Source organism: Taudactylus pleione, unplaced genomic scaffold, assembly GCF_031769625.1.
Source record: "Taudactylus pleione unplaced genomic scaffold, aTauple2 ptg000225l, whole genome shotgun sequence".
Classification (NCBI taxonomy): domain Eukaryota; kingdom Metazoa; phylum Chordata; class Amphibia; order Anura; family Myobatrachidae; genus Taudactylus; species Taudactylus pleione.
This window is the reverse complement of record NW_028284627.1, coordinates 4550683-4576550: the sequence shown is the minus strand read 5'-3', so window position 1 is coordinate 4576550 and position 25868 is coordinate 4550683. Positions and strand designations below refer to the sequence as shown.

General features: G+C 47.4%; 1 protein-coding gene across 3 annotated transcripts; it reads right to left on the bottom strand.

Annotated features, from left to right (window-relative positions):
- Positions 1-324: 324 nt before the first annotated feature.
- On the bottom strand, positions 325-24881 carry PARP11 (poly(ADP-ribose) polymerase family member 11). 3 transcript variants are annotated; one of them, XM_088478986.1, is made up of 9 exons: positions 24547-24881; positions 22805-22979; positions 20989-21111; positions 18224-18344; positions 13385-13460; positions 10736-10808; positions 10514-10644; positions 9312-9463; positions 325-647 (listed from the first exon to the last, which is right to left on the bottom strand). In XM_088478986.1, exons 2-9 carry the CDS (start codon positions 22814-22816, stop codon positions 334-336), a joined length of 1002 nt encoding a protein of 333 aa, XP_088335112.1. In that variant the 5' UTR covers positions 22817-22979; positions 24547-24881; the 3' UTR covers positions 325-333. The 3 variants fall into 3 exon arrangements, with proteins under 3 accessions (XP_088335112.1, XP_088335113.1, XP_088335114.1); XM_088478987.1 differs by lacking the exon at positions 24547-24881 and adding an exon at positions 24457-24524; XM_088478988.1 differs by lacking the exon at positions 24547-24881 and adding an exon at positions 24154-24253.
- Positions 24882-25868: the final 987 nt, after the last annotated feature.

Below are 25868 nucleotides of genomic sequence, written 5' to 3'. Positions count from 1 at the left end.
TGCCCTTATAAAGGGCAGAAAGCAGATCTGTATTAATAACCATCACTGCCAGGCGGATCAGAGGACTTACTGAAAAGCACAGAATCAAACCAGGAACACAAGCTACATTACTTATTTACTGACAAGTGCAACTTTATAATAAATTAGTATAGTCCGAAAAACATTAACACTTGTATGTTATTTCACTGTTTGAACAGCTAGAAGAATCCAGCAGAAGTTAGTAATTATAGATCATCCTTCGTGGGCCTGGTTTCAGTCCCATTTCCTTCATGGACATCGAAGTCTCAATAGTTGTGTAAAATGTAAAAAAAAAAAGAAAGGAAGTAAAACAAGTCACTCAAAGTTTATTATGTATTCTGGATAGGTCTGATTGCTGTCAAAAATGACGTAAATTAGCGGGCAGAAGGGATTATCCACACAACTGTCATACAGGTTAACGAGGCTGCCGTCCTTTGATGGGGGTCGAATGTATTTGCTATCTCCTGTAGTGTAATCCCCCACGAGCACTTTAGCCAGAAACATGGATTTTATCTTCAGCGAGTGACAGCAGTCCGTGTTAACTCCGTGCAGTTTCAGGGTGGCCCCGTGCTTGCCGCTGTTCTTACAGTATTGGCTCGATAAGGATGCGTTCTTTGCAAAGTACGTGCCTGGAATGTGGAGGCAGAAAAGGTTTTTTTTTTTTTTTTAAACTGTGCAACAGTAGAAATATCATACTTGATCTTAGAAGTGGTAGATTTCCACAGAAATCAATCATATACAGATTCAAATGAACAGAAAGAACCATTCCTTTATAGCGCAATGTGCAATAAACAATGTCCACTTTATGATGGTGCTTAGGGGCCTATTCAAGATGTTACAGACCCCGATAATTAACACACTGACTCGCAGCGCACGCTGGAGCAATTCATCATTGCTCAGGCACTGAGACAGCCGATTCGAAAATTAGCTGTCCCAGCGAGCGGATTCACTGCTCCTTTTGGAGCAGTGAATCTTTTCACTGCTCACGAGAGCAGTGCGCATGTGTGACCTACAGGTCACATATGCGCACCAGAGCCGCAACGTCTGGTGGAAGGAGACGGACAGGGGCTGAGAGATTCGAAAGGATCCCTCTTCGCGAACCCTTCCCATAGGGAAGGAGCGGGAAGCGGTAGCAAACGCTATCTGAAGATGGTGAATGCTACCGCAAATCAAGCACCGAAAAAATATGAGATATGGTAAGAACTTACCCTTGTTATCTCTATTTCTACGAAGTCCATAGGGTTCCACAGGATACCTTGGGGTATAGGTGTGACGTCAGTCGCAGGGCACCAAAGAGTTAAGCTTTCAGCCTCCCAGGATGCACTAGGTCCCCCTCCTATACCCCGCCCCCGGGCCAAGGCACCTCAGTTAGTTACCAAGCCATAGGCCGGAGGAGGAGAAGGAAGAGAGAGAACAAAGATCTGGACACATACAAGAATCACATTCTCACCAGAGGGAGACGGAAAACCGGTGACCAGAGCAAAGCCCATCTGCAGCACAGGTGCGACAGGGCGGGAGTCCTGTGGAACCCTATGGACTTCGTAGAAATAGAGATAACAAGGGTAAGTTCTTACCATATCTCATATTTTCTACTTCAGGGTCCATAGGGTATCCACAGGATACCTTGGGGATGTCCCAAAGCAGTATCCTTTAAGGGTGGGGACGCTCCTGTGCAGAAAGGAGAATCCGCCGCCCGAAGGAAGCATCCTGAGAGGCGAAGGTGTCAAACCTGTAATACCTCACGAAGGTATGGACAGAAGACCACGTAGCAGCCTTGCAGATCTGAACTGCCGAGGCACCACGTCGAGCTGCCCACGAAGGACCCACAGACCTAGTGGAATGAGCCTTCAGAGAAGGAGGGACCGGTAGGCCTTCATGAAGATAAGCTTCAGAAATAGCCATACGGATCCAGGCTGCCAAAGTTTGCTTTGAAGCAGGCCAACCCTTTTTACGGAAGCCAAAGAGGACAAACAAAGCGTCCGACTTCCTAAACGAAGAAGTGCGGTCAACATAAGTCCTTAAGGCCCGCACAACATCCAAAGAGGCCTCACCCACGGAAAGACCCGGTGAGTTAAAGGCCGGAACAACTATTTCCTCGTTAATATGAAACTGGGAAATAACTTTGGGAAGAAACTCGGGCCGAGTGCGGAGCACTGCCCTGTTCCCATAAAAAACCAAGAAAGGGGGTCTACAAGAAAGAGCCCCTAACTCAGAAACACGTCTGGCCGAAGCAATGGCCAGAAGGAAAACAGTCTTAGCTGTTAGCCATTTAAGATCCACTGAGCCCAGTGGTTCAAACGGCGGTCCTTGGAGAGCCCTCAGGACCACAGCCAAATCCCAAGGCGCCACAGGTGGAACAAAGGGCGGCTGAATGCGGAGAACACCCTGCATAAAGGTGCGCACATCCGGGATTGTAGCAATCCTACGGTGAAACCAGACAGATAGGGCCGAAACCTGTACCTTCAAAGAAGCAAGGCGAAGCCCATGATCTAGTCCCGCTTGCAGGAAGGCGAGAATCCGAGACAGACGAAACTCCCGCGGTGCATAACCTCTCGGTCGACACCACTGGAAGAACGTATGCCACACGCGATGGTATATCCTCGCGGAAGACGGTTTCCGAGCTCGTAACATGGTACGCACCACAGAGCTGGAAAACCCCCGGGACCTCAGCATGGCCGTCTCAACAGCCACGCCGTCAAAGACAGCCGAGTCAGGTCCGGGTGAAGGCAAGGACCCTGAGACAGAAGGTCCGGTCGTAGCGGCAACCGCAGAGGAATGTCCACGGACAGACCCTGAAGGTCTGAGAACCAGTGCCGTCTGGGCCACGCGGGAGCTATCAACAGGAGCGTCCCTCCTTCCTGTTTGAATTTCCGGATTACCCGTGGAAGAAGGGAGACCGGAGGGAACAGGTATGCGAACCGGAACGTCCACCGGACGGACAGAGCATCCACCAGAGACGCCCCTTCGTCTCTTGTGCGAGACCCGTACACCGGCAACTTGTTGTTGTGCCGGGACGCCATGAGGTCGATTTCTGGAAGACCCCACCTGTCCACCAGTAGTTGAAAAACGTCCGGGTGCAGGGACCATTCCCCCGGATGAACGTCCTGGCGACTTAGAAAGTCCGCCTCCCAATTGAGCACTCCCGGGATGAAGACCGCTGATATGGCCGGAAGATTGCGCTCCGCCCAAACCAGGATCCGAGAGACCTCTACGAGAGCCGCCCGACTGCGAGTTCCTCCTTGCCTGTTTATGTAGGCCACGGTGGTAGCGTTGTCCGACTGGACCTGCACCGGGCGACCCTGGAGAAACCGCTGTGCCTGCTGGAGAGCATTGAAGACCGCACGGAGTTCCAAGATATTTATTGGAAGCTCCGCTTCTGTCGGCGTCCACCTGCCCTGGAACAAGTGTGGACCCGAAACTGCTCCCCAGCCCCGAAGACTGGCGTCCGTTGTCAACAGGACCCAATTTGGAACCCAGAACGGACGTCCCTTGTTGAGGTGGGTCGTCTGTAACCACCACGTAAGGGACAGGCGAACCTCCTGGGTGAGCACAATCGTCTGGGACTTCAGAGACTGAGTCAGCCCGTTCCACTTGGACAGGATCAGGTGCTGCAGAGGTCTGGAGTGAAACTGGGCGTATTCCACCATGTCGAACACCGACACCATGGAGCCCAGTAACCTCATCGCCGAGTGTAAGGACACCCGGCGGCTGTGCAGACAACTGCGCACCCTTGACTGTAAAGCAGAGATCTTGTCCTCCGTCACGAAGATCCTTTGCTGTCCCGAGTCCAATAAGGCTCCAAGATGCAGAATCCTCCGAGACGGGATTAGAGTGGACTTCTGCCAGTTGATTAGCCAGCCGTGCCGTTGCAGCAGTGCAATGGTCAGGTCCAAGTGGCGTAACAGGAGCTCTGGAGATCCTGCCACCAATAACAGGTCGTCCAAATACGGCAACATGCGGACTCCCTGCAGCCGCAGAGAAGCCGCCATGACCGCCATCACCTTGGTGAAAACACGTGGTGCTGTTGCCAGGCCAAAAGGTAACGCCCGAAACTGGAAGTGGTCGCTGCTGATTGCAAACCTGAGGAACTGTTGATGGCGCCAAAGAATAGGGACATGCAGGTAAGCGTCCTGTATGTCCAATGACACCAAGTAGTCCCCAGGTTCCAGCGCCAGAATGATGGACCGTAGGGTCTCCATCCGAAACTTCGGGACCCGCAAAGACTTGTTGAGTGCTTTGAGGTTGAGAATCGGACGATATGACCCATTGGGTTTCTGTACCAAAAATAGATTTGAATAGAAACCCTGGCCCCTCTGGGAGAATGGAACCGCCACTATAACTCCAGCCTGGAGCATAGTGTGCAATACCTTCCGCAGCTCCGTAGCCTTGTTCCGGTCTGATGGGAGACCCGTGGTGAAGAAGCGAGCCGGGGGTCTGTGCCGGAAGGAGAGGGCGTATCCGTGGGAAACCACCTCCAGAACCCAAGTGTCTGTCGTAGTGGTCGACCAACACTGGGCGAACTGTAGCAGGCGGCCTCCCACCCTGGGATCCCCCAAAGGGAGGCCCGGACCGTCAGGCCGCAGGCTTGCCATCTGGCTTGGGGGCCGGACGTCTGGTACTCCATGCCTGCTTCCGGGGCTTGACCGATTTCTTAGGGCCAGCCTGTCGAGGAAACGACTGTGGTTTGGGCCTGCCCTGGGCCCTAGATGACCGAAAGGACGATGGTCCCGAACCAGAAGGAGCAGCGGCCGACGGGAGACAGGCAGATTTGGCTGCCGCCAGCGTGGCCACAATCTTATCCAGATCCGGACCGAAGAGAACTTCTCCGGTAAACGGCAACGCTTCCAGACCTTTCTTGGAATCTGCGTCCGCCTTCCAGGATCGCAGCCACAAGGTGCGACGAGCAGCTACCGCTGCTGAAGAAATTCTAGACACCAGAGTACTAATGTCTAGAGCCGCCTCGTTGATGTAGGTGGCCGAATCACGGAGATTGCCAATCAACTCCGCCTGATCGGCCGGACAGTCGGATTCAAAAGAAGCCTCTAATGAATCCGCCCAGCGCTCCATCGCTCTGGCAACCCAGCAAATGGCCATAGCCGGCCGTGCTGCCCCCCCTGCAAGGGAATAAGCGGACTTCAGGCAGATTTCTACCTTGCGGTCCGTAGCATCCTTAAGGGAGGACATGGATGGCATCGGCAATGTGGCACTACGGACAAGACGGGTCACGTGAGAATCCACCTGTGGAGGGGATTCCCACTTCGCAAAATAATTATCTGCGAATGGATAAGCCACCGCCAGGCGTCTCTGCGGCTGGTATCTTTTGCCAGGTTGTTTCCACGCCTCCTCTAAATGGTCCACCAACTGACCCGAAAGAGGAAAGACTGTGGCATCGCCCTTCACATCTTTGAAAAAGGCATACTTAGATTTAGCCGCTGGGGGAACTTCGTCCTCAATCACCAAGGCTGTGCGGACCGCCCGAATAAGTCCAGGAATATATACTTTGGACTTAGCATCAGCGTCCTTAGTATGGAGAGGTTCCTGATCGTAAGGATCTAGAATCTCCCCATCATCAGACGTCCCTTCGTCATCCTCATAAGGAGCGGACAGAGACGCCACCGGCCTTTTATGAGACCGCATCACAGACTCCCCTTGCAACACATCCGACAAGTGCTGTACAGAACTCGTCAGGGAGTTAACCCACGCTGGCTCCTGAGAACCCGGGAGCGGGGAAATAGGGAGACTGTGGGGTACCACCAATTGTCGTGGGAACCCCTGCATGGGTGACGACACCACAGACTGCTGGGACAAACCCATCGGAGTAAACGCGGGCTGCGGAGCTAACTGGCCCACTAAAGCTGTTAACGCCTGAGCGAAACAAGCCCAGGGCGGCTCCTGTACCGGTGCTGTAACCGTAATAGGCCGCGCCATGGACAAACACTGCCGGCAAAGGCCCTCCGCGCTACCCTCCCCCTCCGCTAACGGTACTTTGCACGTGGTACACTGTAGCCGGAGGGGAAAATCACTTTCAGACATGATGGCACCACGTATGTGACCTCTCTCACCAATTAAGTATTAAATAGGCGAGAGACCACCCTGCAGCACCGCACCGCAAGGGCTTTAGCAGAAAGAACAGGGACAGTAATAAAGCTGACAGTTTAGAGAAGAAAAGATTACAGGCAGCAGCGCTAGCACAGTCACATACAATGCAGAAAAATAACAATTCCTGCACTAACAGCACTGATCACTCAACTACACAGACACAGGGCCTGGTAGGACACAGCGCTGCATACACAGACCTGACCACAGCGGAGGAGAGGTATGCGGGGGGACCCAGACCACGATGCTTCCGTCCAGCGCTTCCAGCAGCGTTCACCATGCGTTCCGGAGAAGATGGCCGCCGAGGAGCAGAGAGGAGGCTGGCCTGGGGGAGGAGCGCTGCCACAGGACCAGTCGGCAGCATGCAGAGAGGGCTGTGTGCAGCGGGGGAGGCGCCGGCTGTGAGACAGGGAAGGCGCGCTCCCCTGGCATGCATTTAACTCCTGGGACGCCGCAGCGCTACCGCTCTGCTGCGGTCCGCTGTCCCAGGGGGTAGTGGAAGCGCAGGTTGGTCGCCTGGCTCCACGCTGCAGCCAGTCCCCAGGGAGCCCCCTGCCTGGGGACTTAGGACCATGTGATCAGCGGGGACCCACCGCGGGACCCCGCTGCTTACCTCTGTCCCCCTTGAATCCGGCCATGGTCCGGAGCATCTGGGGTCACCGCTAGCTGTGACCCCAGACGCCCACCAGCATCCCCGGATCAGTACCGGCGTTCTGGTACCGGCGGGGTGTAGGGAAGACAGCATGGACGTCAGGACTGACTGTCCATGCTGTTCATCCAGATGTGCAGCCACAGCTGCATGAAGAATAAGCTTCAGGGGCTCTTCTAGCCCCCACTCCAACAGGTGCACCCGACTCCGGCCGGGCACCAAACTAAACTGAGGTGCCTTGGCCCGGGGGCGGGGTATAGGAGGGGGACCTAGTGCATCCTGGGAGGCTGAAAGCTTAACTCTTTGGTGCCCTGCGACTGACGTCACACCTATACCCCAAGGTATCCTGTGGATACCCTATGGACCCTGAAGTAGAAAATTATGTTTTCAGAGATAAATGAATACTGTCCCCATACTAATGTATGGGGACATTCCGAAAGAGGAAGGTAAGCAGGAGATATCTGTGATATTTCCTGCTTTACCTTCTTGATGAATTGCCAGATAACTTAATTTTTACAATTGCAGGTGAGTCTTAGTAATATTAGATGGACAAGTATAATGCAGGTACAAAGCACAAGTGGCCAGGTCCGACTGATCTACTGCTGCAGCAGTAATTAGCCAGGGTAGGCAGCTTGCTACAGTGCAACTAATTATAGGGGCCAAAGGGACATGAATGTTGTAGCTTGTCAACAGTCAGAGATTTGCACACTTGCTAAACAGTAAATTGTCTCAGCAGAGACTTGGGGGACTGGTTAGAGAAAGGAGGACAAAGGCCAAGAGATTTCAATTCGATGTCAAGGGGGTAGCTATTCTTTAATCAAAAGTAAAAACCCATGAGAACACAACCTACCAATGGTCTAGGAGCTGGTGGGTCATGATGTGCTTTAGGCCATCAGTTCCTAGTAAACAGATAGGCTGCATGTGCATTAATAGTGGCTGAGCCTACAAAATGACTGTTGTAACTGTGTGACATGAACACTTTAAATCAGAGGTTCCCAAACGTGGTCCATAAGGCTCCCCAACAGTTCAGGTTTTAGAGGTATCCATGGTTGAGCATGGCTAGTTCAATCAAATTCACTGAAGTACTAATTAAGTCACCTGTGCTCAACCATGGATCTCTCTAAAACCTGAACTGTTGGGGAGCCTTGAGGGCCGCATTTGGGAACCTCTGCTTTAAATGTAAAAATTAAATGTATTACGGATCATTTACAAAACGTAGAAAACTATAGTGAGACTGCGCCCTTGTGCTTTGGCTGTAGGATCAATTGCCACCAAGGCCCTATATAATTTGTGTGGAGTCGGTATGTTCTCCCCATGTTTGTGTGGGTATCTTCCCACAATCCAAAAAAACATGCTGGTAGGTTTATTGGCTTCTGACAAAAAAATAACGTGTGTACGTGTGCATTAGGGAATATGGATTGTAAGTGTGTGCGTGTGATAAGGAATATAGATTGTAAGCTCCACTGGGGCAGGGACTTATGTGACCAATACCACTTTTATACCAAAGTTCTGGATCTGACCCGGGGTTGGAACAAGGTTCCAATCTGGATCAGACCATGGAACTTACCCCTTTCATACTGTGGCCCCGACCCAAGATATTCCTGAGTCGCAGCCGGGTCTGCAGTGACCCGGCTCTTCTGGCATTGCAGTGGACACTTGGAGATGTCGTCATCCCCAAGCGCCACTGAAACCGGCCAATCGGGCGGCATGCAGCATGATCCGGGTCATCGTGACCCAGATTGCGCCGTTTACACTGCAGGGTGTCACGGGAACAACCCATGGCCAACCCTGCAAAGTACCAGAGTTGGATCCCCCGGGTCCCTGGACCTGGGTGGATCCATTTACACAGATGAAAAAACCCAGGTTTATGTGCATCAACCCGGGATTTTTAGGTCAGTGTAAAAGAGGTATAATTGAAATATTCTCTGCAAAGCGCTGCAGAATATGTGTGCGCTTTATAAATAGCTGGTGGTAAATAAGGTTTACTGTTAAATTTAACAGACTTGCCTGCAGCACTAGATAACCAATACATATTGCTACAGAGTAATTATGGGAAGAGCAGCAGTTTGTTCATTGCAGCTCTGAATGTTTGGTCAATTCAATGGGACCAGATATTTCTACTCAGGGTGGTTGGTGTATGCCAGGCTGTGTTCTGTACTTTTTAATAGGATCCATTCTCACCTTTTAGGTGAACTTTGACCGATGTAACAAAAAGCTTTAATGCAATGTGATGAAACATCATCCATAGATTGCAAAACAAAGGTGGCGCGTGTAACCAAACTTGGCTGGCACATGGAAAACACTCTCCTGGCTCTATCACTGACCGTTACGGAAGAGCGTGATTTATACAGCGATACGTGTCCTTCAAACCAGATATTTTCAGTAGAAACAAACAAACAGAGGGTTTAAAACTCAGAGTAAAGGTGCCCACTAATACTTGAAGATGATCTATTTCCTATTATACTAACTGGCACCAGTCATACAGTCTCAGCTTTTGTGAACCAAAAAGTTGTACTAAATAGAACAGAACACAGCAGGGACCGCTTACCTTTACCATACACAGCGCCATGTATCCCATTAATTCTCCAGTCAAAGTTATGAATACATATTGCGTTCACAAATTCATTACTTGTGCCATGAAACAGCAATTCCTCTGCAATGTGTGCCAGGCCTTTCTTCTTTTTCAGCTGAGCTTTTTTCCTACAAAATAGCACGAGATCATAAAATCATTTCTATCCAATATTGGTAATAAAAATCCATTGGGGATCTGTTAAACAGGAACAATTATTGTTCGTTTTGATTAGATAGATTCTAATTAAGTACAGGTGTGTCCAGATACATCTTCCTTGCGCGTTAAACAACTCTTCTAGTTGTGCTATGCGATGGTTTGGGTACAACTTCAATTTATGGTTGTCTATCTGCGCATGTCAGGATCTGTACGGCGCATGTGCCGACCAGTGTCTGCGATGATGGTAGCAGTGTATGCTGTGGCAGTTTGGTAACGGCAACAGGGATGGCTTTCACAAACCAGGGGAGTGGCGATGCTAGAATCTGCGACTTCCGAATCAGCTTCACGGGCCCCCGGTTGCGTGAATTTCACGCCCATCCTGTGTAACCCTCAGGTTACTCAGATGTCCAGTGATCACGCAAGTGATCTGATGGCAGCGTCCTCGGATGCAGCAGCAGATCACAGAATCCAGCAGGAGTTTTCTATATACACAAAATGCCTCCTGCGGCTTTAGGATATTATTGCACGGCCTCTGTGTACAAAGACACATCGGCCGCGCAATAGCGTACAACTCTGAATCAGGCCATGTATTCTATAGTCATTGTATAACCTTGGGACGTCCGTCTAGGAAGCCACCAACATTTGTGCGTTATTAGTTATTATAGCTTGTGAATCAGTAGAGAACTCCCCTTGATAACCAATAACACAAAAGGGTGTATCAAAACACATTAATGTATCTTGGCTTGGACTGGGTTTAAAACAAAAAGTCACCCTAGGTGACCACTGTAATACAGCACAATGTAGTTTCAAATTAAACTACTACAAATGCAAAAACAAACACGCATAGAACAATGATACAATAACTTGAATAGAACCAAAGCAACTCTTGGTCCCAGAGCAAGGTCAAGTAGTAGGCAAGTGCCGATGCCCTCTCTTACTACCTAAACACCACCTCTGACTACGACTCCAGTTACCCTCAGGACATCAGAAGACTTGGCACAAGGTAAAACAGCGGAGCTCACCTGCAGTAAAATTCCCACAGGTCTAGATTTTGTATCCTCAGAATATTTGTAATGCGATTCTTATCCATGGATTCTCCAAAGAGATTGGTTACTTCGTTATACTCATTAGAGTACTTCACCAAAGGAATGAGCTGACAAAAGCAAAAACAAGATATTGTGATCACCTGGTAACACATCACCACAAGACCATCTACTGTACATGAGGGCAGTCATAACTCCTACCTGATACGGTTCTGCATCATTCACATGCTCCCAGTGGGCTGGTAAGGGAATGGATCCATTGTCGCAGATATAACTAGAACAGATAAAAAATATACACATAAACTAGACAATATACTCTGTATGTATACTAATAAATGGTAATACAAAAAAATTAAGCATGTGAATTCTGCAGAAATAGATTCCAGGAAAATCACTCACTGTAAATGTAGCATAATACAGACGGTTATTGCGGTCCCTCTTACGCAGAATGATTGACAGGTATAAGGAGGAGGAGTAGGAGGAGAGTTATGGTAGATTTACCTTTGTTAACTCTCTTTCTTCGAAGTCCATAGGGTCCACAGGTGAAATAATGGGGTATACAGTAGGTGGTGGTTAGGAGGACTGGACACCAACAGTTAAAGCTTTTCTGTCCCAGGATGCTCCGGTTCTTTCCCCCTATATGCTGCCCACAGCCTGAGGCAATTCAGTTTTGTCAACAAGCCCAAGGCAGGAGCAAGATAGGAGAAAAGGAAGACTGGTACACTTAAAAAAAAAAAATTTAAAAATCACTCACACAATAGAGAAGGAAACTGGTGACCAAGATAAGAAACCCATAGAAGCCAGGAGCATAAGGGCGGGCGCCCTGTGGACCCTATGGACTTCGAAGACAGAGTTAACAAAAGGTAAGTCTATCATAACTCTCCTTTGATTCTTCAGGGTCCATAGGGCTCCACAGGGGAGACAATGGGGGGATGTCCCACAGCAGTTGTTCAAGAGCGGGGACGCTCCTGAGCAGAGAGAAGAATCCGACGCCCAAAGGATGCATCCTGAGAGGCAAAGGTATCAAAGCATAGAACCTAATAAAAAGGTATGGACAGAAGACCATATGGCCGCCTTGCAAAGTTGTTCATACGACGTGCCACGGCGGTCTGCCCAAGAAGGACCCACAGAGCGAGTAGAATTAGCAGATACGGTATCCAGCACAGGAAGGCCAGCCTGTGTGTAAGCCTGTGAAATAGTCATGTAAAGCCATCTGGCCAGAGTCTATTTGTTAGCTGGCCAGCCCTTCTTGTGGAATCCATATAGGACACAGGTTCAAACAGAGGTCCCTGAAGTGCATGGAGAACCACTGACAAATCCCACGGAGCCACAGGAGGGACGAAGGGAAGTTGTATACGGAAGACACCCTAAAGGAAGGGGTGAACATCTGGCAGTGGCATTGGAACCAGATGGACAGAGCAGAGACGTGCACTTTCAGAGAGGCCAGGTGGAGTCAGAGATCCAATCCAGCTTGAAGGAAGGAAAGGATCAGAGAAACCGAAAGCCCTGGGGGTCGTAGCTTCTGGTAGCACACCACTGGAAGTATGCATGCCACACCCGGTAATAGATATGGGCGGAGGCATGCTTACGCGCTCTGAGCATGGTCTGGACCACGGAGTGAGAAAGCCCTTTGGACCTTAGGGGGGGATGTCTCAAGAGCCATGCCGTCAAAGACAGACGGGCTAGGTCTGGATGTAGACAGGGACCCTGAGACAACAGGTCCGGCCGTAAAGGAAGTTGGAGAGGAGCGTCTTATAGAGAGACTTTGAAGGTCTGAGTACCAATGGCGTCTGGGTCAAGCCGGAGCTACAAACAGAACTGTGCCCGCACTTGCTTGAATTTCCGGAGGACCCGAGGAAGAAGGGAGAATGGAGGGAAGAGGTATGCCAAATGGAAGGGCCACTTCACTGACAAGGCGTCCACAAAGGCTGCTTTGGGGTCCCTTGTCCTGGACCCGTACACTGGGAGCTTGTGGTTGTGTCGTGAGGCCATGAGGTCTACAACCGGTAGGTCCACTTTGTCCACCAGGATCTGAAAGAGACCACTCTCAGGCGTGCACGCTGTGACGGATGAGGAAATACGCTTCCCAATTGAGAATCCCCGGAATGAACACCGCGGGGATGGCCGGGAGATGCTGTTCGAGTGCCTCCCTGGTGATTGAGGTAGGCCACCACTGTGGCGTTGTCGGACTGTACTTGTACTGCCCTGCCCTGAAGAATGTCCTGTGCCTGAGTAAGAGCTCTGTAGATGGCTTGGAGCTCGAGGACATTGATTGGTAGGACCCCCTTGGTGGGAGTCCAACGACCCTGGAAAGAGTGCTGACCGGTCACTGCGCCACACCCATGGAGGCTTGCATCAGTGGTGAGGAGCACCCAATCTGGGATCCAGAAGGGGCGACCCTTGTTTAGGTGTAATGTCTAAACACCAGGAGAGGGATAGACAAACTTCCGGAGAGAGGACTATCGTCTGGGACCTGATCAGATGGGCCAGCCCATTCCATTTGGAGATGATTAGGTGTTGTAGGGGCTTGGAGTGTAACAGAGAGAACTCCACCATGTCGAAGGTGGATACCATGGACCCCAATGTTTGCACTGCTGAGTGAATTGGAGCTTCCTGGACAGAAAAGCTTTAACTGTCGATGTCCAGTCCTCCTAGCCAGCACATATACCCCATTGTCTGTGGAGCCCTATGGACGCTGAAGAAGAAACATTGATAGTTTCCAAACTGAATTTGCTATACTTGTGCAACTAATATAAGTGCAGTAAACTAATTAATAATCAACAGATCTACCATAGTACTATGAAAAGGTATCTATAATGTTACTATTAGAACGGCAACATGTCTGATTACCTGAACGCAGAAATGGAAAAAGGGGCTCGTTTTACAGGTCGTTTTTTTCCTGTGCATAAATTGGTTTGGTTCATTTCTGTACCAGGAAAAAAGGAAAGAAAGAAGATGAATACAGAGAACAGAAGAAGGAAACAACTCCGCACAAGGATTTCAAAAACAAAAAAGTATAACAGAAAATTGTATTACTAGGAAAAGTGACAAAATATATTGTTTTACTTTTTTTAAACCATTTTAATGAAAATGTCTGTTTCTCCAAATACTGTGACAGAAACCCGCTATTCTTAATAGAGATGAGCGTCTCTCAGTCACATTAACTTGACACATCAGACTTTTATAGGAGTTAGAAAGCAGAGCATGTCATGAGTCTACACGTATGACATCACACACACACACACATTATATACTAGTAAAGGGAACTGGCATATGCCGCATCACCTCAGTTTGCCCTATCCACTACTAGGTCCGGCTCCACCCCTGGCTTTGCTGCTCCAAATGTAATTATGTTTGTGGGCTTCCTGTGCATTTTTGTATGTCTGACACTTCGGAGTCTAAACAGGGGTATTCAATTTGGAGCGAAAATTTCGGAATCGGCTATAAATTATCGCTGATGACGTAATTTTCGCTGATTTCAATTATCCCCGTATTCAATTCCAAAGACTTTTCGCAGGTTCAAAAAGTCTTTGAAAAAAAACGGGGATAAGTTTTCACCACTGAATAGGTGGCGAAAAAAAGTGCAGAATTGGGGTTTAGGGGTGCAGGCTTAAAAAAAAAAAAAAAGCCTGCACCCCTGGGAATGACATTTTAAAAATAACTGTGTCAAAAAAAGTTTTTTAAAAAAATAGGGGGACTTCCGGTGGGCGGACCAAACGATCTGGCCGCACTTTTAATGGGCTCCCAAAATGGCTCCATCTAGCCGCAATATAACGCCGCCGGAGGGGCTCGCTGGACCACCTAAAGCCACCCTGAGGTCTCTGGGATGAAGCGGGTAAGAGCAGCGCACGCCCCGGGCCCCCCGCACTGCCTCACAGCACCGAAGTACAGCCGCATCGGAAAAGCGGCACTGCCCGCGGCCGCCATCTTGGATAGCGGCCGGGCACATTTCCACCCCTCCCCGCCTCCAGCAGCATCCACCCGGGTACTCACTAGACCAGAGGTATAAGCGGGACATCTGGCCCCACATCACCCGCGGCTGCCATTTTGGGACCTGGATAGGCTGCTGCATCCAGCGCTTACCTCCCTTCACAGCCTCCTCTACTTGCTGCTCATATCGGGGTATAGGGTGGTGTAGCTGTGTGATTACACGTTCTATTCGCACCCCCACCACTCCTCAGCTCGATTGGACTTCTGGCTGGTCTCAAGCTCATTAATTACTAGGATTCAAACTTCACATATCGAAAACAGTCATCTCCGACCATGCGCCTACATGGTTTACATTACAATGATCTACCCCCAAAACATCTTCCTTCAATTGGAGATTCCCCTCATACTCATTCACCTCTCCAGATTTAAAAAAATACCTAGAACAACAATTCCTTAATTATAATAATGATAATGCTTCTCATATTGACAACATATCATTGTTCTGGGCCGCATCTAAACCAGTGGTGAGAGGGCATATCATGGGATATGTTTCCCATAAACGCCGTAAACTTAACACACGTTTCAAGGAATTGAGTAAAGCCCTATCACAATCGTATGCTATTATGCTACAGAATAACAACACGTAGACACGACAGAGCTACTTGAATAACAAAAATTTATACGACACATTGTGCACTGAAAGAGCCCAATATTATCTAGATTTCCAGAAACATCGCTATTTCCGTTGGGGAAATAAAGCGGGCAAGCTGCTGGCTAATATAGTGAGAAGTCAGAAAACATCATCTTCTCCCATTATTTCTCTTAAAAGCCCCCTAGGATCATCACATAAAAATGGAGACATTGCGGCCTCTTTCCTACAATACTACACAGATTTATACTCAGCACAGGATGACAATCCTGTTTTAGGGATGAATTTTTTGAAAGAAGCTAATTTACCATCCCTCTCTGAAGAGGCCCGTGAATCTCCAACAACCCCTGTTTCGGAACCGGAGGTTTCCCTAACTATCAAATCCCTGGCCAATGGAAAGACACCCGGCCCAGATGGCCTTAGGGCCGAGTACTACAAATTACTAAATCCCCATGTGACTCCTCACTTAGTTTCCTTATTTAATTCAATATTGAAGGGAGACACAACACTACCAGATTTGAATCAGGCCCGAATTATCCTTCTCTTGAAACCTGAGAAAGACCCTACATTGACCCAATCATATAGGCCAATATCCCTACTCAATCAAGATTTTATAATCCTCACTGGTATTACTGCCCAACGTTTACAATTAGTATTGCCACATCTCATACACACCGCACAAACTGGATTCATGAAAGAAAGACACTCTGTGATCAACGTAAGACATTTGATTACAGGACTAACTAAATCTCACCAAATGAGTAATAATAATCAAACACTCCTTGTCAGCTGCGACGCTGACAAGGCCTTTGATAGTGTGTCGTGGTCTCACCTATTGCGTATCTTCCAGTTACAAAATTTTGGCCCTGAATTTATCACGATATTTAAAACAATATACCACACCCCTATAGCATTCCTAACAGTTAACGGCTTGAATACTCCATCCCTTAGATTACATAGGGGCACCCGACAGGGATGTCCCCTATCCCCTTTATTATTTAACCTGGCTATAGACCCTCTCATCCGCACCTTTTTGTTATGTCAACAATGGCAGGGAATAAATATCGGACATAACACCTTGAAAGTCTCCGCGTATTCAGATGACTTATTGCTGTATTTTGAGAACCCACATTCTGCTATACCTAAACTTCTTCATATTTTGAAAGAGTTTCATACAATCTCTGTTTTTTTTTAATAAATTATAACAAAACAGAGGCCTTGGCCCTACACTCGGACGCCACAAAAAATTGGAAAGATTCTTTTCCATTTAAATGGGCCAGGACAACTCTAAAATTCTTGGGCCTTAACATTCCGGCACATCCCTCGGCACTATATTGACTGTGGTACTTTCCTTTGCAAGAGGAACCACATATGACAGCCAGCATCCTGTTGCACAGATCACTACAGCCACGGCTTCTATATTAGCGTTGGACCCGCGGCCAAAGTGTGCCGATGAGACGGCAGGTTTTTGTAGATTAGTTGTAGGCATGTGTCCACACTATAAAATACTTCAGCTTTACAGGAAGAAACTCATGATGCCCCTTAAAATGCCATTGTAGCAACTATTCGATTAACTAGAGATATGTAGATAAGCAGTACTGATCAAACTAAGGAATAAATGACTGAAAGCCCAATTTTGAAGCAACACCTCAAGATTTGTATGCAGAATTGTATGCATCTTCAGAGGTGCACCTGCCCCCTAGCCGAAGGCTTAGTTTGGTACTCGTCATTACGGCGCACCTGCCCCAGCCTAAGTGGAGTAAACGATATGCCAGGCGCATTTACTCTTCCTTATAACCCTGTATAGCCTGCAATTCCGGTGACATTCTCGCTCTGAACTTTGCTTATGTGAGGCAACCTGAGTACTGACCAATTACGCCTCAGACCATTCAGTTAGGCTACAAAGTGATATCCATGTGACTAGAACTGGTTCGTCTCATACTAGGCAAGTCCTGTAATCTACAACAAAAGGGAAATAGATTTACAGTTACAGCAGGCACAAAGGTCTCTGCTAATGCCATGATACCCTTCCAATGTTGGAAGAAAAAAAAAAAAAAAACAGGTAAATGTTGCGTTTATTTGAGGAGCACAGGGGATGGATTTGCAGCAATGACACCGTGGTTCCAGTGCTGGGTCGAAAAGACAAGCACACCTCTCACCATTACACATCTCTAGGTCCTGATGTACTAAGGCACATCCAAATGCAGGAAAAATTCTTCTAAAATGTGATGTGTTAAACTTTACCAGCAGGTCGTCACCAGTCATTAGGTCAACGCTGGCAAGCCGACATAGGTGCAATGCTACTTACAGAATTTTACCCCTGCGTTTGATAGAACATCAAGCATGTCGCCTACTAGCAGGTTTAAAGTTATAACTCCTGCACAAGTTAAATTTCCCCCATTTCGGAATCCCGATTTAGTGAAGTTGTCATAATGACTGGGGACAACCTCCCCAGTCGACTTCCCATGCCCGACCCCTATTAAAGCATACTTCCCAATTGTGCCAATTCAGGCAGGACAATCCCAATTTGAGAACTATGTGCATACATGTGTGTTCATGCAGGGATTGTTAGGGGGCATTGTCAGCTCACTGCTGCTCTGTAGCCGGTGCAAATGGAAATGATTAGGTGCTTGGGGGATGGCAAGGCGCAATCTCTGATACCTGGAGGGAGATCAGTATTAAAAACAGCAGCTCACTGACTGCATAATGACCTATACTCAATTCCAAGGAACCCACAGAGTCAGTGAAGTCACTGGTACCTGCTCTACCAGAGCTGAATGGTAACATTTCATTATTTCTTTTTGCACACAACAGCGCTGTGCGAGACAGTTACTCATATCAGCGCTCACTCGAAACTCAGCTACAGAAGTGAGCCAGGTTCTCTTTTCAATTCTCAACACAAATATAAATCGTATTAACAGTCATTGGTGTCACAGATCAGAATCATGGTAAGATAAACAATGAGGACAAAATCACACAGGGCATTTACCTGAACAGCGTACAGATTATACAGAGTTAATGCAATAGGACTTTCAACCCATTTAATTTCAACTGCTATCAGATCCTCTGAAAAGTCTATTTGAGAAATAACCCTTTAAGTAAATACTCACCTATAAAATCTAGCGTGTAATTGAATTTCATCGTTCTAAAGCTCACCGATCCGTGCGGGTTCACTCGGTATTGTTGTTCAATTTCTTGGCTGCTTATTGAGCAGTAGGCCGTTGTACTTGTCTAAAAGACACCACAAGTAGGAAAGACACATTACAGAAACCCAAACACACAGGTTGGGCAGCATTACATACCTTGGTCACTCTGGAGAGTAAAATAGTTCATGTTTGCAAGTCATGACTCTAAAGTCTATGGGGCTTACGTTATAGCATGTGAGAGGCAGGCATAGGTGCGAGTCTGCACTTATCTTTAAAGCGACAATCGCTTTAAGTTTGGTTCCCCAAACTTTCTCAGTTCGAAGCGCCCTTCGGGTCTTCATAATTTTTTCAAGGCACCCCTAAGCCAAAATAATTACTGAGCAGTCCCATTTTTTAAGTAGTTGGGTCAAAATAACATAAGTATTTAAAAAAAGAAATAGAAAAAATTGCCCTCGCCATGTCTCCCCCTTTGCCCTCTCCATGCCTTTAGTTGTGATAGTCAGCGCCATTCTGCAGCATCGCATCAGATCAGACACTTCCTGTCAGAACTCCTACAGCGCACTGCATGTTGTTTTACAGGGACAGCTCTCCTCTCACTCATCGAACGCCCCCTTCCCCATGCCAACACCTCTTCCACACGTGCAAAAACAAATATTCAAAAAAACACCAGCAGGCCTAGGAGTATATTTATCACAATCCGCCTGATGGGATGGGATAAATTGACCCAATTTTGCATACATCGCAAAGTATCAAATATTGCATGCATGGACAGAGCTTGAGGGAACGCTCTGTCCATGCGAATCCTCCTCCCATAATTCTGAGGGTATTTTTCACAAAAAATACCCCAAGATTGTGCCTGCGCTGTTGCCGGCTCCTCCCACCTTCACCCCTGGAAGCACCAATCAGCGTCAATGGGGCATTCACAAACATCCAACCCAAGCACAATTTGCTACATCCAGCAACAACTGTCCTCATTATGTATTTTCACCTACCCATGAACACCCGCAAATGATCAGTCTTAGACAAGCAGATTTACGTCTGTTTACCAATCTCCATGCAATTGTGAGAACATATCTTTACTGTACTTGGCCAACGTCAGTACACCCCTGTTCCACCCATCCATATACAAGGCGCTGGAGACAGGCAGTAATGGCAACAATTTAGATATCTGCATGGGCGTATATGATCACATATTGTTCCACGCATACACCAGAGTGATTCCACACAATTTGCGCTCTACCAACTGGCGTAGTACCCAACTCTACATGAGCCCCTAAATTTTTGTGGAGCAGTTTTTTACTGCCAAAGGACTATAAACAATTAGTATTGTTTGCTGTCAAAGATCTTTGTGTAACATGTAACAGAAAACTGTAACGTCTTCAACTGAACCAAGCGTGCAGTTTGCATGAAGCAGTAACTAAAAGGCAAAACAGGACAGACATGAGGCCTATGCACAAAAGATAACTCCAAATTTAGAATTAATAGCAATTAAAAGGATGGCTTTGCCTTTGGAAAAAAAAATTTGCTGCAATAAATCTTGTGGCTAAATTGTCAAAATCTCCGCATTTTCCAAATCCAGCAGGCTATGACATTTGGCCCCAAACAGCCAAGCGTCAGTCGGTTGTTCATACTAGAAATAGCCAAACACCACATTAGCACCAGTTGTACATGAAGAACTGGGGCAACACTCTTCACAAATGATTTACCGTATCTTTCAAAATTTGTAAAGTTATTTCTACCAAAAGGGGCAAATCCAAATTCTTGAAGTCAGGGGTGTAGTAACTTTTTCCATTGAAGAAAACTGCACTTCTGTAAGTATTATATAAGTAATTGCAAAGTGCTTGGTTATGGGTTAGATCAGGTCACCTTAAAGCATTGATTGAATTGAAATACGAATCTGCTGTCCATGTGTCAAAGCAGTACGTTTTCTAGGGATGTATTTAACTTTTTTTTACCCTCAATGTACAGTTAAGTGAGAACTACATAAGCCATAGTGATATTTAGAAAAAAAATGGCAAACCCCAGAATGACAAGGTAAACGGATGCAATCCCAGGTTAGCTTCATATTCCTAGCCGCATATATGCTTGTATCACCACCATACTGGTCCATCATTGCCACATCTGGCCCCATCAGAATGATTCAATAAAAATCAATCTGATCATTATTAGCAACACTTGCAAATGCACATTAGTAGATCGGTAGATGACCTTTAATGATCTGTGTGTGCCGTGCACACTAAAGGTGCCCACACACATACCGTCTTTTCATCCAATTTGGCTGATTTCGATGAATCGTGGCGACAGATCATGTAAAAAATGGCCAAATCGTGAGTTTCTACACTTGATCACGATGCCGATGCGCGTCCCCGCTCGTCGTACATCGCATCTTCAGATCTGCCGTGCTGTAGGGCAGATTAGCCAATCTGGGATACAATGCACTGGCTGCAAGATAGATCTTAAGTCAGATTGGACATTTTTAACTCCAAATCGTGACCACGACTGCCTGGGGAGAGTTCAGGGGAAATCGTGTACATTGGCTGATTGGGAGCAAGTCGGTATGTGTGTGGGCACCTTTACAGACCCATGTGACCCAGCCAATTGGTGATGGAATGGATAAGTCCAAATTAGCCAAATCTGTGTGACCACACTGGAAAGTGATCATGTCATTAAATGGGCTTAATGCGGTCAGCTTAGTAAATGGCGTCACTCATAAAAACAGCAAAAGTTACCTCAAACATATGCCATTTTCCACATTCCGCCAAGTAGAACCAGCCCCACTGCGTTTCAGAAATGTCCATTTCCTCAGGCTCGGCGGTCGCCCCCATTGTTTCTGGAGGGTGGACATGCTTAACCTGTAATATAAATTATAATTAGTTATAAAACATGACCTACTGCAGATATTGAGTTAAACACCAGTGACACCTTAAATCAAACAGCATTTCAGACTTGCATTGGCAAGGGGTTCTTGGATGGGACAGGATGGGTGGGGGGGGGGAATCAATGTGTTCACTTGCATTGAATTCAAGTAACGGACGAATGTAGGCAGCAAAATGGTACCAAAATGCAAACACGTGGTATGCAACTAGGCAGGAGGAAAAGTCGTGTTGAACATCTTTGCACAATGATGTCACTCTTGTACAGAAACTATACAGTATACATAGATATCACAATACAAATACCAAAAGGACTGATGTATTATTTTGTTATAAGAAAAATACTTCTTTATATGATATTTGTTAATGCAACCGGATGTTAATCTCAGTCAGTAAACCAATTCTTTAACTTTTACACTGGGTCTCCTTGTTCCAACTGGATAATCTTTCTTCTACTTTCAAGCTTTCTGTGGAGGTCCTAGAAATAGATCCCCACCAAAAGTACCTACAAAAGGCCAAAGGCGACACATTGTGTAATGTTTTGAAAAAATTGAATAGATCAAAATCTGGTTGGAATAAGGAATATCAGCAAGAAAAGCCAAAGAATCACCTCATCTAATGAGAGAAGCATGAATACAAGATACATTTTATGAATGAAAAACATTTAAAAAAGTATTTTTCTTATAGAATAATAACACCACATCAGTGGCGCCCTTTTAGTATTTGTATTGATTTGATTTAGGTCCAACACTGACTGGGACCTACCAAGAGGAGCGGCCGACCAAATTATTTGTTATAATAGGACGTGGTAAGAACTGTATTTGTCATAATAGCGCAGGATAATGGATATTTTTGTGCCATAGAAAGATGGGAGCTTGAAGGAGGGGAATCCTCTCTTTCAAACTATGCGCCCCCATAGAAGCTATTGTCTAGTTATCAGTGTGATCAACAGACAATAAACCCCCCTATACAACGTTAAATCTAAAAGATGAGGGAAGATCTCCCTAATCCTGGCTTCCATTCTTTCAGGGCGACCAGCATTTGAAAGAAATCCCTTTTTTGAAATGATGTCTTGTGATCACCGAGCAATAACTAAGGAAAAATTATGCTTTCCATAGATAGGGGTAGGACACTGACGGGTGGGCACCCTTGTTTGGGGGGAGTACCCGGTTCTTGGGCCAAATGTAACAGGGCGCGAGTTGAGTAAATGTGAGAGTTTAGCAGTAAACTCTCACAGATTTTAAGTGCATGTTAAGTGCTGCAGTTTCTGCTTCCCTGAATGTACATGCGCCTGTCATTATCGGCGCTATCTACAAGATAGCACGCTGATATACTAGGCAATGTATGAACGGACTGCATGTCAGATCTGGTGATGCTTGCGAGATCTTGCGCATGCCTAGTCGAGCTGGCCGGGAGGTGAGACACAGCACTAGGCTGAAGCGTTGTGGGCTCCAGCGTGTTCTCACTCCCCCCCACTCCGGCAGACGAGATGTTCTTACATTTCATCGGTACTGCTTTGCCTCGGTAAAGAGACGAAGCGGGATGAGCTATAGTGGCACGATGTGTGCCACTATAATAACTCTCCCCCAAAGTGCATAAAGAAGTTGTCTATACGGTCAGTAAAGCTGTGTCCTACGACTATTGAAAAATGCCCCAAAAATTGTATGTTTACCATCTCGGTCATGGTGAACCGTTCTTCACAGCCAATGGAGCGTCATCAGCCCACCTTCCAGATGACTTCCGGGAGTTAGTCTAAGGACAACCATTATATTTTTAGTCGTTTCACACCCATTCCAAGGTCATACTTTCACTCTGTAACACAGAGTAGTCTCAGGACAAAAAGAGGCCTAAAAGAAAAACAAAAACCAAGATTACCCAATTCTGAAAGGTCTTACAAAATGTGAAAGATCAGTTCTGTTATGTCTGGGTCCCCCCTCCTCCGTTCCATCCGGATTACAATTTACTTACCTTATACATGCCCCCTAGGTGCATGTGGTATGTGACCACAGTGTTGTTTAAACAATCCCAGAAGCTCTGCACTCACCAGAATAAAGCATGGGGATTTAGTTCATATTTTGATCAAAACATTTAAGATGGCAGCCCCCGTCAAGGGACCCCAATTATCTGCAAGTTCCTACTCTATCACTTAGAACTAAAACATGGCAATTGCTATAATATTAGTAATAAACTTAAGATATGCTTCCTGGTTTGACGGTCATCTGCACACAGGGTTTTAAAAGGGTTAAGTCTAGACTATAGAGGGCTGATGGCCCTGTGACGTCACACCCACGTGACTCGGCCTGAAAGGGGGAGGGGCGGGGATGGTAACGGGGGACCAAAAGTGTCCCCTCACGGGCTCGCTACGCTCGCACGCTTCGGGCACGGTGGCTCGCTGCGCTCGTCACAGATATTTATTCCCCCTCTATGCCCTAGTGGATGGTAACGCAGGAGCTGTCCAGCCTCCTGCAGCGGTCACGTGGTGTCTACGTCACAGAGGTCCTTTCTCCAACTTGGAAATAGCAGCAACCGTTTTAAAAGTGAGACAGCCATCATGCAGATCAACCATAAAATACCCAAGAAAGCACCTGTCACAAGTTAAAATAAATGAGCTAACGCTGGGGGGCATAAGATTCTCTCATCTACTCCTGAGTCACCTGGAAGAGCCCCGAACTGCCCAGGCCAGGCTACGGGGATGCAGTGTGGTGGGTTGTGGTCCCAGCTGTCTCACTGCACCCTCTAAGGGGGGGGGGCACCCTTGTTTGGGCGCTCCGCTGGAACGGGCCTTGAGCCTATCCTGTTGGCATCAGGCGTGTGCACTGGGTCCACTAGGAACATCAGGCCATAGGCTCCTGTCTGCACCGCCTTGTTGGTTTCTGGTTCTGGTCACAAAATGAGCACAAAAACAGTCTGACACAGCGAAACGGGGCAGAGCAGCGACAGGGCAAAATGGGGCAGAGCAGTGGAACAGGGCAGAGCAGCGACAGGGCGATTCGGGGCAGAGCAGCGACTCTGTTTACTTACATAGAGCTGCTGTTATGCTGTGTACTCGGGAAGCCCAGCACCTACTGTACAGACAAGAAACCTGAACGTCCTTCTGACCCTGCTCCCTACAGCTCACTAATCTGACCCCCTGCTCCCTACAGCTCACTAATCTGACCCCCTGCTCCCTACAGCTCACTAATCTGACCGCCTGCTCCCTAATCTAACCCCCTGCTCCCTACAGCTCACTAATCTGATCCCCTGCTCCCTACAGCTCACCTGACCCAACCCCTGCTCCCTACAGCTCCTAATCTGACCCCCTGCTCCCTACAGCAGTTCACTTACCTGACTCCCTACAGCTCACCTGACCCGACCCCTGCTCCCTACAGCAGCTCACTCACGGTGACTCACCCACATCTCATTCACTTGTCTCACCTGCACCCAACGCCATTTCCGGCTCACACTCAGCAGAGAAACGAAACCGGAGTAGGCGTGACGGGAACTGCGTGTCCGGCCTCAGTCAGTCAGGAGGAGCGGCCGCCCCTCGGTGTGTGATGAGGATAATACAGCAGCCGCAGCACCGTGGTTATACATTATATACTCCGCTACATACACTGACTGTGATGTCATTACTGTGCCCGTTACAGCTCTGCAGACTCCACTAGCAGCCCCAGACACCGGATCCATTCCTCAGCCTCTGCTGCTTCCCGCTGGCACATAATACATACACGTATATACGGCTATATAATACTACAGCAGCTGTTATCCCCGTCTCCCTCTCTACTTTTGACACCCTTCCCCCTCTTACTCCCACGTTTTTTTTCTCTTCCCCCTTCCTCTATTTTGCTCTTTCCCTCCCTCTCTCTCCTGTCCCTCCTCTCCCTCTCCTGTCCCTCTGTGTCTGGGTCTCTGCGTCTCTCCTGCCCATCTGGGCCTGATTCATAGGTAGATTGCGGCTGTATCTATTGGTGGTCGCCCGTCTGCAACTATATGCAAATACAGCTACAGAGATCCCCCCCCCTTGTGTAAATCCGTGCGTCCGAGAGTGCTAGGACCGAGACGCCCACTGTATGGCCTCCTGTGTGAGCTGCTGAGCGACTGTGTACATAACCACTTTCACCGACACTCATGACGCGCTCATAGTACGGACCGTCTTTGTGCCTGCGTTAAGCCACTGCGAAAGGAGAGCCCAGCACTTTTCCAAGACATTTCTGATAACGTGCGTTTAGATCACAGCAGCGCATCCTTGGTTACACTATGTGTTAGGGTCATTCCATCCCAAATCATCGCAGATTCCAACCCGACCGTCTCAGATTTTCATGAAATTTGGTAGGATGGTAGACGGCATAAAGTCACTTTCATATGTAATATTTTAGCCCTCGGTGTTCATGCAACAGGGTTGCAAACATGACAAAAAATTTATGCCAGCAAGGTCAATTCAAATATGATAACTTTGCTTCTTTTTTTTTTTTTGTTCAATCTTTTTATTGAGATTATATAATAATTACATACAAAAGAATTAGACGCTTTGGGCCAAAGGTAATAGGGTGAGAGTTTAGAAAATGTGAGAGTTTAGCAGTAAACTCTCACATTGGTTGAGCTTTATCTTCAAAATGGGAAAACATCTGAATGAGATTTTAAATCCTGAGAGTTTTTTAAGTCTGAAAAAACATGCAAGTTCGCTCTGTTACTTTGTTTTTGGACTCTATTACGTTGGCAAAGTTTAAAAAGTGTCAGAAACCCTCACTTTTCTAAAC